Source organism: Acanthaster planci, linkage group LG16 (genome assembly GCF_054643075.1).
Source record: "Acanthaster planci isolate LZ-2023a linkage group LG16, COTS_SCS, whole genome shotgun sequence".
Taxonomy (NCBI): Eukaryota; Metazoa; Echinodermata; class Asteroidea; order Valvatida; family Acanthasteridae; genus Acanthaster; species Acanthaster planci.
In genome coordinates this window covers 940,837-953,711 of record NC_141792.1, presented here as the reverse complement: position 1 = coordinate 953,711, position 12,875 = coordinate 940,837, and the positions used below count along the sequence as shown (strand labels likewise).

General features: G+C 40.6%; 1 protein-coding gene across 5 annotated transcripts in view; it reads left to right on the top strand.

Annotated features, from left to right (window-relative positions):
• Positions 1-2,443: 2,443 nt before the first annotated feature.
• LOC110984608 (pleckstrin homology domain-containing family G member 5-like) overlaps positions 2,444-12,875 on the top strand; it is a 37,863-nt gene continuing 27,431 nt past the window's right edge. For 2 of the 5 annotated variants that reach the window (XM_022244960.2, XM_022244956.2), the window contains exons 1-3: positions 3,680-3,834; positions 6,671-6,894; positions 7,915-8,011. In XM_022244960.2, coding sequence (XP_022100652.2) covers positions 3,794-3,834; positions 6,671-6,894; positions 7,915-8,011 — 362 coding nt within the window. In that variant the 5' untranslated portion in view covers positions 3,680-3,793. Of the gene's footprint in view, positions 2,866-3,679; positions 3,835-4,051; positions 4,227-6,670; positions 6,895-7,914; positions 8,012-11,993; positions 12,142-12,875 lie in introns of those variants that run through there. The other 3 variants (XM_022244957.2, XM_022244959.2, XM_022244961.2) reach the window with 3 other exon arrangements.

The following is a 12,875-nucleotide window of genomic DNA, read 5'->3' as shown; positions in this document are numbered from 1 at the left end:
GTGAGAATTTCTCAAAAATTTATCGGTCAACCCACTAAAAATTGAAATGAAAATGAAAGAGGACATGTCAAACATCATTTTGCTGTCCAGCTTGAACACCTGTGAGAGTTGTATGTTTAAAATGATTTTGAAATTAAATGATTTATCATTGTTGTCTATTGGAATTTATATGCAAGGGTACACCCCTCAGAGTTTGGAAACAAAATGGCTGGACATTATGAGCAGCAGTAGCGCGTGCGGCATTGTGTACCAACTATCCCTATGCACTGGCGCACACACCCGCCAGTTTCTTGAAGTGCGCCCGCATACGGCGACACGGCGGCATGGTTCAGCAATGCGGTCTGCCTTGACAATCTGGCTAGAGTTTGGAGGTCACTGTGTTTCATGAACATGAACTATTTCCTTGTGTGTGTTAAAGTAGTCGTTGATGTCGGGTTTGCCTCTTTGTAAGGCTCGAGAAAATGTTTTTCAAAAACCACCCAATACTCTTACACTAAGATAACCAAATATTACTTCATTATACGGATGCACCCGACTGTGATGGGATTGCATGAAGGAAGTACGTTATCATCGATTTCAACTTTTCCTCCCCAACATGAAAAAACTTTTAAGGTTAGCCACTTTAATCCGGAAGTCAGGTCATTTGTGGGTATAGTCGTCCGGAAACGGGCGTTGCTAAGGGAAGTGATGTCAGAGATGCCACCTGGTCGCTGAACGTATTATCATTTCCACAGTGCGTTGTGTACCTTGAGCTATATTCGGGACTTGTGGAAGTTGGCCAGCCAAGAGTTTTGTTTTGAAATAAAATAAACTAAACAGAGGCCCTGGCCAAAGAAATAAACAAAAGAAAGAGAATGATGGAGTGGAGTAAAGTTGTAAATATTATCGTCTCAAAGCAGGTCTCTTCTCTATGATGACGTCATTGGAACATTGATACCTCAAAACATTTTGATTACAATCCCGTCTAGACACTGTTTTTGGACACGGGACACTCAGCTAACACGATGCTCCTTAGCCTATTTTACAAACAAATGACCCATGGAGTGAGGGCTGATATTGTGGTAAACATAAAACTTGAACTGCAGTTGACACGTCGAAAACCTCATTGCAAGATTTAATACCGATGGTCGGCCCCACACACGGATACTGTAAAGGGCGATATCAATTAATCTAAAAATAGAATACTGTCTGGTGCTTATGACAGAAGAGGCAACAATCAAATTTAAAGGCTAATTGATCGGCATAATTCAGCAGTAATGCCTCTTTTCACGAATGATTGTATTCGAAAAAACGCTTGTATTGCCCAAATCGCCCTAGCCGTCACGTGCCATGTCTTTCATCGAAGCTATAGACTTTATTCACGGGGCCGGCCATATTGAATTTGAAGCGAGGTTAACTCTTCATTTTTTAATGTTGAGAGTACAAATGAAGCATTAAAATGAGATTTCTTGACCAATGTCCACCTGTCTACTCCGATGAATAATTTTAAATTCATGATTGAACACACAGAATTGTACCTTGCCAGATTCCAAAAATTATTGAAAGGGGGGCTTGGAACGCACGGAAGTATAAACAGTCTGGTGACATCCTAATCGACAGTTTGCAATATATACAACAAATTTGGGGGATAAGATAAAAAAATGGCCTCCACGTGAATAGGGTCTATTGCATGCTGGGAACTATGTTTAGTGCCACACCCACAATTAAAACCAAGGATGGATCTAGAACTAAATTTTCGGGGGGAGGGGGCAACGTGTTTTCGAGGGGCCAACACACTGTGAATTTTTTTCGGTGTTATCTTTTATGGCCTTTCTGAGGGATGTGGCTACATTTTAGGGCTGTTTTACTCTTTAACGGGGAAGAGAACTGAAAAGACAGAAAAACTACGCCTTCCTTTTATTAGTAAAAAATATTGGCTCTTTTTTTATGGGAGCCTTGGTCTTTGTTGGTCCCCTGCACGGATCCACCCTGGCAAAAATCATCCAGTATTTTGGCTGATATCAAGTGGAAAAGTTAAACTTAAAATGCTGGTGGTTTTAAACAACGATGCCTAATTCTAAATGAAAACAGTATAGTTAATAATTCTTACAGGCAATTTGCACGGCTATTTACAAATTGCATCTGCTTGTTCTATTTATTAATCAAGTAGTTCAGACATACAGACAAGAACTAGATACATTTCGGGCTTATGTGTATGAACGGTTGTTTACATATCTTGCGCATTTTGGGTACAGAGACGGTGTGGATTGGTCAAAAGCTAATGCACTTAATTAAACGCTATGAATGTTTGCAACTCCATTGGAGGAGCTGCTCAGCCGCTGCGCAAAAGGTGGATAAAAAACGACATCTGCGCAATGCGGGTCACCAAGGGTTGTTTCCCTTTCATCAACTTGACCCCGATGAAAGAAGGCAGACCCCAATATCGCTGGAAATTGTCTTTGCTTTTACGCACCGTGTGGAAATAATTCGCTGGCTGGGCTGTACCGCACCTACGCACCATGACCTTCGCTTTCCTTTCAAAGGAGCCTGTCAACCAGGAAGTACAAGTTTGAGAAATTCCGTCTATCGCTACTCTAGCGGAGATATGGTTTATCATTGGTCCATCCAATTCACATCCTGCATTCCAGAAACCGACTGCAATCGGCATTACACAACATTTTTTCTTTGTGGAAAGTGAACGTCAGTATTCATCCAGTGAATCGTGACGGCTTCCGGCAGTGTCAAAGCGATACATCATTTGAGTTACTCCTTTTTTCTTTGGAGGGCACGCAGTCACGGTGCACTCGCCTGAGAATTAAAAGGATCGACTGCTCAGCTCTGCTCAAATTTGTAGACGGAAGGTCTGCAAATTTGAATAACAATCAGGTAAGGTACATTGTGGATTTGACGGTACTGTTTTACATTCCAGCTTTTTCAGACTGAATAGGTCGGCGGCACACACCGTGTCCTCAGGGCTTCTCGCCAGGCCTGGCTTGGTGAAAGTTAGGGGCCGTCCCTCCAGTCGGGCTGTGGTTGAACTGCGGTGAGCGGAGATCGTGTCCTTATCAGAGCTTTTTAATCACTCCAATATGACTACAGACTGTCATAGTATTTGAGTATATTGCAACTTGGTATAGAAATAAGTTAGGGCCAATAGGGGCCTTATACTAAAAGGAAAATACTTAATCAGAAATAAACGTATAAAGTAAAGTTAATCAAATTCAGAGATTGTTTAGGACAAAAACTGCGTAAAGATTGTGGACTTTTCCTCTGTTGATACATGTTTTAACAACATTCTTAACTTCTGTTTGCTGCAGTATTTGCAGTATTTATCATTAGCCTTTCCAAATATTCAATCTCTCTTTGATTTAAAGGAAGCATGGAACAGTAAAAAAAATTTCAAATAATGTAACCCTGTATCGATAGTTCATCATGGAGAAATAAAACGTCTGTCATGGGTTTGTAGAAACTTCATTCCCCAATTACTCGAGAGACAAGAGCAAGATGTCACAAGTCTAGTTTGGAGAATCTTGTAGTTTTCATGGTGGGTAGAAGCCACCACACTTGTTGATATTTGAAAAGTAACAAGGAGGTAGAAACATAACGGTCGAGCAATGGCAAAGCCAGTTTGCTTGTAGCTAAGCTTGATTAGTGAACCGTAAAGGGATTTACAACACATGCAGAATCTGAGTGAGCTGTAAATAAGTCCGGGCTCCATGCGATTGTATGCTATGCGTGTGTCAGGCTGCAAGCGCGGGCCAGTGAATTGGGAACCTCTTCAAATCTACGTTTTTGTGTTTTTCTGGCGGGGAAAATGATGAACCGAGTGCCAACCATCTTGGTGTCAGAATCAAGGTAAAACAGTTTTGTACCAGGTAGCATTTTGGGAGCACCGGCATGTTGGGAATGAGTCGAAATCTAAGGATAATTTGGGACTAAGATTAGCTGAAGTCTTGTACCCCTTGCCCCCCATGCGGTTAAGGGTCAAGGTAGCCAGGGTGGTACGCACGCCGTGCCTGGGACGCGTTAACCCCACGGGGTGTCCGGGTCGCGCCCGCTCCAACAATTGGCATCGTAAAGTCTCGTTTGAGTTGGTTGCATCAGATTCGACGACAGGACATGCAGGATGTGGCATACAGTCCAGTTCCTAGTTCCTGCCAGTCATGACCGTGTCATAGCCAACACATTTCCCATCAGTCAATCGAGATATTCAGGCCCTGTGTCGAGTGAGATGAGAAAGATTTGGAGTTGGTATTTTTCATGATTTTCGAACCGGACTCATCCCTCTTATATACACGTAGATGGAGTGGATACTGTGTACGCGTGTAGGTTGTGCAATGCTGACAAGGATCCTTTGCTTTGGTGTAATCTGAGGAGTGTCTGACTTATGATCTGTCTCAATCACATGAATGTTGGCTAGGGTGCTGTTCAGCACGGCACGATTTTTTAAAACAAAGTTGCTGCACTGAGACTACACGTTCTGGCAATCAACGCTCTTGTCAAGTTCTCTGGGAGACAGAGTTAAAGCCTTTGATTCATCCATGTATATGGATGCCTTTGTCGTGGAAAATTATCAACCTAGTAATCTTATACTGAACCAGTTTCTGCCTCCGCCGTAAATGTACATTATCACACATGCATACCGCTTTTGGTTAAAGCTTTCTATTACTGCTTGTCTAAAGAGAGATGAAATTCCGTCTATTTGTACTGGTTTACATGTTCATGCATACACTCTACCTGTGTGTATACAATTGACATGGCTGCTTAAGTGATGCACAATGTTAGAAGCAGGATGTAGGCTTTCCTTCCGTCATTTTTGGCCAAGGTTTTCTGTACATGTACATAGCGCAGTTAATTGTAAAGTGTGATTGCTTGTGGGTGAACAGTTTTGTTTTAAACGCAGCTCGTTACACATTTTCAATGCTCGTTACTACCTGTAGGCGTATAGGTGTTTTCAAACCTCCCAAGTCTCAACTCTCTGAAATGTTCCATTTTGAAATAAAAATGTATCCAAGGCCCTTGCTGTCACAGAATTGTTCCTGGAATTATGTAATTTGGATCCAGGAAATACATCTAATGGCTCATTTATATCAGGGTGCTTTTACTGGAATTAAGGGCATCTGCTTACAAAGTGCCTCATAATTTGTAGCGTGTGACCTTCAGTTATCACAATTACATGTATAATTATTATATCAGCTATTGATTTAAGAAGTTCTCTGAAGAATTGGTCCTATGTCCCATGAAAACCTGTGCATCTTTCCTTGCAGTGAAGAAGGCTCATATTTTTGGATGGTTAGTACCTGTCTGTGTGAGACTGCCCCTAAATCATTCTTGTAGCTTGTTATTTCCCATGGGAATTTTGCTCAGGGTCACTGAATGGTAAACAGGTATGGAAAGTATGGTACCATGATTTCCTCCCCAAGGGTGAGCTACAGTTGTTTCAGGGACACATGCACTGTACATGTATATGTACACCTTATGCCTTTGTACATGTACGGTACATTGTTTTACCTGGACATTCCTGTATCAGATGCTTTGTGTACCATAATCGGGATGAAAGTGAGGCTGGACTTGCACAAGTCAAGTTTCACACCGATCATTCATTCCAACACAAGTTACTAGTCTCATATTCAGTCACATGTGGCACTACTCACATCTCAAAAGAAACGTTACCATGGCCGCATAAACTAATCTAAGGTACTTTGTTGACATTGATGCCTGTTGCTTGTGAAGAATTTGTGAATGAAAATGCTTCAGTCTGCCATGTTGAAATTGAAGTTAACTCTTCATTGAACTTGGTAGCATTAGTGAAGGAATCACATGAAGTCCCTCAACTTACCTGTCTTCAAAGATGAATGAACTGAAATGTGTGATTAAACATACGGGTACCAGTTCCTTGGTGTTTTATGCAAGATTGGAAAAAGAAAGTGAGGCCGGGAACCCACAAGAATCCTAAAATGGTCTGATACCTTCCAATTTACAAAATGCTCTAACAGTCAAAAATCCTCTGATTTCGATATGATTTTACATAAAGGGGTTAGGGTTATAATGATAGACTTGCTACATACATGTACATGTAGTGATGCCATGCCTTGTGTACATGTAAGCTGTCCTGGGGCAGTTAGATTGGGACCTGATCCATCAAATCCCCACAGAAAAGGACAACACATGTGAACAAAACGTGATGTCATTATGTTTTACGTCTCTTTATAGCTCCGATATGAGGAATTAGATCAAAACTGGCTTCGTCGGGAATAAGGTCCGTTGACTTGTACTAGTAGACGCTTGTTTTTTGGTTTGAGAATGACTTGGTATAAATTTATGATTGACTTGTGATGGACTTTTGATTTAAATGTTGTGATTAAGTTGTGGTGAGGTTTTGGTGGACTAGTGGCGAGATTTGTGGTTTCACTTTCGACAGACTTTACTGCTACACTGTTTTTCACAGGATCCGAAGCAGTTGTGAATTTAAGAACCCTTTGGAGAGGTCAATGTTTGCCAGTGCAGCCTCTCTTTGAACGAAACAATATCAAATGGAAGCCTGCTGTACATGTACCCAAAGCACCCAAGAGTACAGTAACTGAGAGAGGGAAATTATGGGCAGAAAATCCAAGCCATTATGAAATGATGCTGGAAAATGCATTATGTAGCACCATGGTGAAATAGGGTTTTGTTTTTCACTCTCTTGCAGTCACCCAATGGATAAAGTCGACACAGTGCATGTCTCTGTAGTCGAAGGCCAACAGCCTAGCAACGACATGGATGCAGATCTCCATGACAACATGCGGTCCTCTTTCATCTCAAATTCATCGAGCACATCTGGAACGTCTGAGGACTCAAACTACAGGGACTCGATCATCTCCTATTCGTCGATCGACTCCATGGACAGAAATTCTCCCGTGACTGAAGGCACCGGTAGGCGATCAGTTTTAGTCCAAATAAAATGTTGACTTCCCCTTTCAGTTTATTGAGTGGCCTGAATCTTGAAATAAGAATGTAACATAAAAATATTCTATTGTGCTCATCCAAAAAGGTAAAACAGCCAAGTTCTTGTGCAAACGAATACTGCTTAGTCCTTAAATGCCACCTGTTTTTGTACTGCACTTCAACAAGCTTGGCCTAAGGTCATCTTATTGTTATTGTAATTTTACATGTGTATGACTATTGTGCATTGAAATAACAGTGTTTGTTTAGTCATAGCCCCCCCCCAATGATTTTTGAACTTTTATGCGTCATGTGAAACATTAGACCTGTGCTCAGTCATGCCACTGAATCATGCTCCATTTTTGTGAAAAGCTCAGCATGTACATGTACATGTACCTGTTTAGTTGTACCATTACACGTCAAATTTAAATTGCTTTGCTTCACAAAGTCTTTGCTGAGAGTGATCTGTGCCGAGTTGAAACGCTTCGTTGAAGCGATTTTACCTGAAGCATATATGGTTGGTGTCTTGGTGTTTCTAAGATAGCTCTCATGCCGGAATCACCCTGTCTAATGTTTGACAAAGAATGCTACATGTAGAAAACCAGATGACTTCACAGCACAACTGTAACAAGCTTGAACAGGTCTTTTTTATTAGAACAAATATGTTAACACTTGGAATAGACATGTACATGGGTAATTCCAGAAATTAAGGGTCCATTTTTTTCGTGGCCCTGTCACTTCTGACATATGATTTGTAAGTTCGGAACACATTTTCTAATTCCGAGAGTGATGAATTAATGCAAATTATCTGCCAAACAAAAAGTAATAGTTTGAAATCAATCCTGAAGATACTTCCGTGTCAAATAACAAAGGTCAGATGTAACAGGGACACAAAATTGTCACACTTTTGGGCCCATTTCTGAAATGACTCACATGTATAAATAATAACAGTCGGGTTTCTATGATCAAAGTGCTTTCCATTATGAATTTATTCTGTTTTGTTCTTTAAAGGGTGTGGCTTAGGACGAGTTGATTCCACCCGCTCAATGCCTCCAGAAAGATTGCGCACCGACTCAGATGGCTCGGAAGACGGCCAGACAATGAAAAAGTGAGTGCCCCCCCAAAATGTGAAAATTCTTATTTTTTGACATTTTGTCTAAACACCTCTTGTAACATGTATCTGGATGACTCTAGTTAACCCCTGTATTAATTAATCGAACCTTTACATGTAAGATTTCTTCTGGGTGACCACTGTACTCTCAATTTTTTAGCTAGGCAAATAATGCTCCCTCCCAATAAAGTTAATTTAGTTTTTTTTTTAAGTTTTTTTTAACTCCAAAATTCTGTTGTAATTACCACGAAGCAAGGAAATGACATGAGTAGGCACAAGCTAACAAGAAATGATACTTCCCCGAAATAGTGCAGCTTTTCAATACTTTATGTTTTAACGGTGTTTCAATAATTCCAGTGAAATCAAATGCCATTGTATGCATCTGGAAAATTCTCGCACCCTGTTTACACAGTACATGTACAGTACATGTAATTGAATTTTTCACCTGTAATTCCAATTATTTTCCCATCTTTTTTTTTTCAATCAAGAAATCTTGTCTTTAAGTGGTCTAGTCATGAAACCCAAAACTCCGACTGAACCCCCTTACAGGAAAAACTTCAGTTAATTATTCATGTCCTTGTTTACATACAATGTTTATTCATGTTGACCAAGATTGGATGACCATGGTTTTTCCCCTTACATGTACATGCCATGCCTCCTTTCTGTAAATTAGCATATGCATGCAGATGGAGAAAGGGTTGTCTGGCAGTGGAAATGGACATGTCCAAATCTTTTATCGCTTTGCTTAGTCACATCATGGTCACATAACATGTGCATGTACAGGCAACTATTGTCATGCTTTTCTGAGAACCCAATGCACGTACATGTGCAATGCATTTGCACCAACCCATGACACTACTGCAGTGCTAGGCTTGGTGTAGATAGATATACCAGCAAGGCAAGCACAATGCCTTAGTAGGCCATGGTAGAGCACATCTGTTGTTTTTCCTGTTGTTTACCAATTACTAGTACATGTAGCCTTCCAGTTCATGTAGGCCTATGCAGTTTTTTCCCCCAAGCAAAATTCTGCCATCACAAGGAAATCAGGAAGTGGAAAAAAGACAGAAAAAAAATGTACCCAGGTCGCAGCTGTTTGTCAATGTCAAACTTGTGACCCCCTCTTTTCAGATGAGGGCTTTGGTAACTTATAAAACCCCATGCCACAAGGGTGCTAAAATGGCCCAATTAGAATATGAATGGGTGTGGTGTGCACTGCATCTACAACATGTACATGTACATGTACAGTAGTTTGCATGCAGCACTACCCTACTGGTCTTGCCGAGAGGAATTTTTTCACTCTAGGTCAAGTACACATAAGTATGTTTGCTGGTATCACTCAGTACAGGAATATTACAGGTGGCCACTGTTCGTTTAGCCGTGTGAAATAGAAAACCTTGGAATTGCTCACAAATTACGCGGTTGCTGTTGAAAGGTACATGTAACAGTTCTCAAGTTTTGTTCAAATAGGTTTCTGACACGTTTACAAAACAAACTGAATTGTGGTGTTCAACCTCTGTATACATGTATGTACATACATGTACATGTAGGCACAGGACCATGTACTGGTACATCAGGGTTCACATGTGCATATTGAGTTTGACACATGTCTTAAGAGAGCCATGGGAGGGGGGGGGAACTGTGACTTTACATGTACTGGGTACCGGGTAAATGAAGAGAGCCATTGGAGGATGGGGAGCTATGACTTTACATGTACTGGGTACCGGGTACATGAAGAGAGCCATTGGAGGATGGGGAGCTATGACTTTACATGTACTGGGTATCGGGTATATGAAGAGAGCCATTGGAGGATGGGGAGCTATGACTTTACATGTACTGGGTACCGGGTACATGAAGAGAGCCATTGGAGGATGGGGAGCTATGACTTTACATGTACTGGGTACCGGGTATATGAAGAGAGCCATTGGAGGATGGGGAGCTATGACTTTACATGTACTGGGTATCGGGTATATGAAGAGAGCCATTGGAGGATGGGGAGCTATGACTTTACATGTACTGGGTACCGGGTACATGAAGAGAGCCATTGGAGGATGGGGAGCTATGACTTTACATGTACTGGGTACCGGGTATATGAAGAGAGCCATTGGAGGATGGGGAGCTATGACTTTACATGTACTGGGTACCGGGTACATGTACCGGTAACTTACTGTATTTGAAATGCTTAACAAGTATATGTGTACATTTAAAGGCTTGAAAGTAAATTAGACATGTAATACATGCATAAAAGGTGTATGTTCAAGTTGTTACCATTTTGTATCTGTGCAAAGAACTCTATTTTAATTTAATTCCTTATGATTTTGGCCAGAAACCATCCTCAATTCTTCCAAATCCGTGAACCGGTACATGTACCTGTAGGAAAAATGACACATTCTTTGTTCTAAAAAAGTTGACTTTTAAGGAGTATCAAGCCTTTCATGTGTAACATTGGCTGGACAGTGGCTGGACCTTACTGACCGGCACAGTACCTTCCTCAATCCTGGAAAATCCTCCACTGTAGGCATACATTTTACATTTGTTGTACTGGTACATTCCCTAATCCTTCAAAATCCTCCAAAATCTCTCGATGGGTTTGGAAGGAACTGGAACTGTACAGGCACATACATGCATACCAGTAGTGTGGGAGACAGACAAGGGCAACGCACTGCTGTTGGCTTGCAAACTTGGCTTTGAGTTGGCATCAAGTCGTATTTTCATTAGGAAATTTGACTTATATGGAAAAATGACTGGTGACAAACTTGATGTGTGGAAAAATGACTTGTGACTGAGGCTGACTTGTGGGAAAAAAATGACCTGTGACAAACTTGACTTTTAGAAAAATGACTTGTGACTATGTACCTGGTACCTGATAACTTGATTTGTAGAAAAATGACTTGTGACTGATGTGATGTGTAGAAAATTGACCTGTGACGAAAAGAGAATGTGACTGACTCAACTTCCAGAAAAGTAACTCAGCAACATCAGACATTCTGTTCTTGTACTTTTTTCTAAAGATGACCTCACAATGCTATACCTTCTGCCGTGAGCAGATGTGCTTGTGATCAGATATTCACAGTGCTGAGTTAATGTACATTGAAGATAACATTTCATATGCCAACTGTGCAAATATACACCTTGAACCATTTAATGTACATTTCTGGTACTTGGATCTCAGGGTAATTTCCATTTGATATACTGCACAGTGTCAGGGGTATTAACTGGAAAAGATAAACTTTGAATGAGTCCAAGTGATTGTAATCCCTATCGCATTGCCTGTCTTCATCTACCATACCTTGGTTGTTAGCAAACTTTAGTGACAGCTCAGCCCTTGATTGCAACAAGTTTTCAATGAAATGCCACATCAGTAATGTTTATTGCAAATTAAGACATTGATCCTTGCCATATCATGGCTGATTGAGGAGGAGCCCTGTTGTGGGATCCAGGATAAGGTAGCTTGATAAAGAGGGTAATCCTATGTACTAAGGTAGCTCTCCTTCAGAAATGATGCATCCAGGCTGTCTTGTAATCCAGTGCACCCTATTTCCCATGTGAGTCTGTAATCAGATCAGCTTTTGGCAAGCTTTGTTGATTTGCAAAACAATTTGAAGATCGAGAGTTAAAAAAAACATGCGTACATGTACACTGTGGGTACCTTAATAACTCAATCAAATGAGAAACACAGTTTTGTTACACAGATCTGAAAGAGTTCCGTCTATCTGCTAGATCAGCTTGGGTTTAGTTACAAGTAGAATGGCTTGAAATGCGTTCTTGGAACCACATAAACAGAAGCTCACCAGTATATAACAGACTATCAAATTGCAGTCTCTATTGTTGCCTGGATGCTATCAGTCCGATGGTTTTATCTTATCGGCTGGTGTTTGCCGAGTAATTAAGATTTATGAAAAAATATGGACCATTTGTTCAAGCAGACAGCCAATGTTTGATCAGAAAAACATGTCTCCACATTGAAGCGTGGTCTTTTGATAAATGGTTATTGGAGTCGTAGTAATATTGCATGACGGTTCAGTTGTACATTTAAGTGCTCTTTTTGTTTCGAGTGCTGTACTCAAAATGAAACTGGAATTACATCTAGTATACGAATTGGAAGACTTGGTTGTACAGTACCGGATATTGTAAGTACACCGGTACTTTCAGTACCACTTCCCCTAAAATATGGTGTTTATTCACTTCTGTCTGTACTAAGCAGATGTAGAATAACTGCTCGTACAGCAAACGCTGGAAGGAATGATTCACAGCGTCTGTGCCCTAGTTCCTCGTGGGCATATTGCTACATTGGACATGTTTGTAAATTGCACATTGGTGTATTAAAGTGAAAATTACATTCTTGCATAATCATGTTTTGTATGTGTATACTCAGGCCATTATTTGACGGTTTTTATTTTCATTTTTTGTACATGTATTTCTTTTAAAAGAGAGAAAGGTTTGATGGTGTTAGTGTTACGAGACTACAAGTACATGTACTGTGTAATGTTGGGATTTTGTGTACAAGTTTGGTTTGTACAATGTTCTCTCTGGAGTGGGAGAAACTGTTACGCATTCCGTGGAAGCGATTGATAACAAATTTCTGGCACAGTTTGCAGAGCTTTCCAGGGCGTTTTGTCTAAGCTGTCTTGTCTTGTGTTTTGTCTTTTCTTCTGTAAGATCTGTTGTGCTGAATACATGTGCAACATTCATCCAAATTTATTTGTAGGGAAACATTCAAAACACAGGCATTTTTTGTTTGGTGGGTGGATAGTGATCTTCGGGGCTGTTTGGGGAAAATCCCCGCATTCATTTTGGGGTCTGTAGTTTGTAGTCTCACTTCCTTTGTTCGATTAAAGTTTGATATTTAAAAACCATTTTTTTT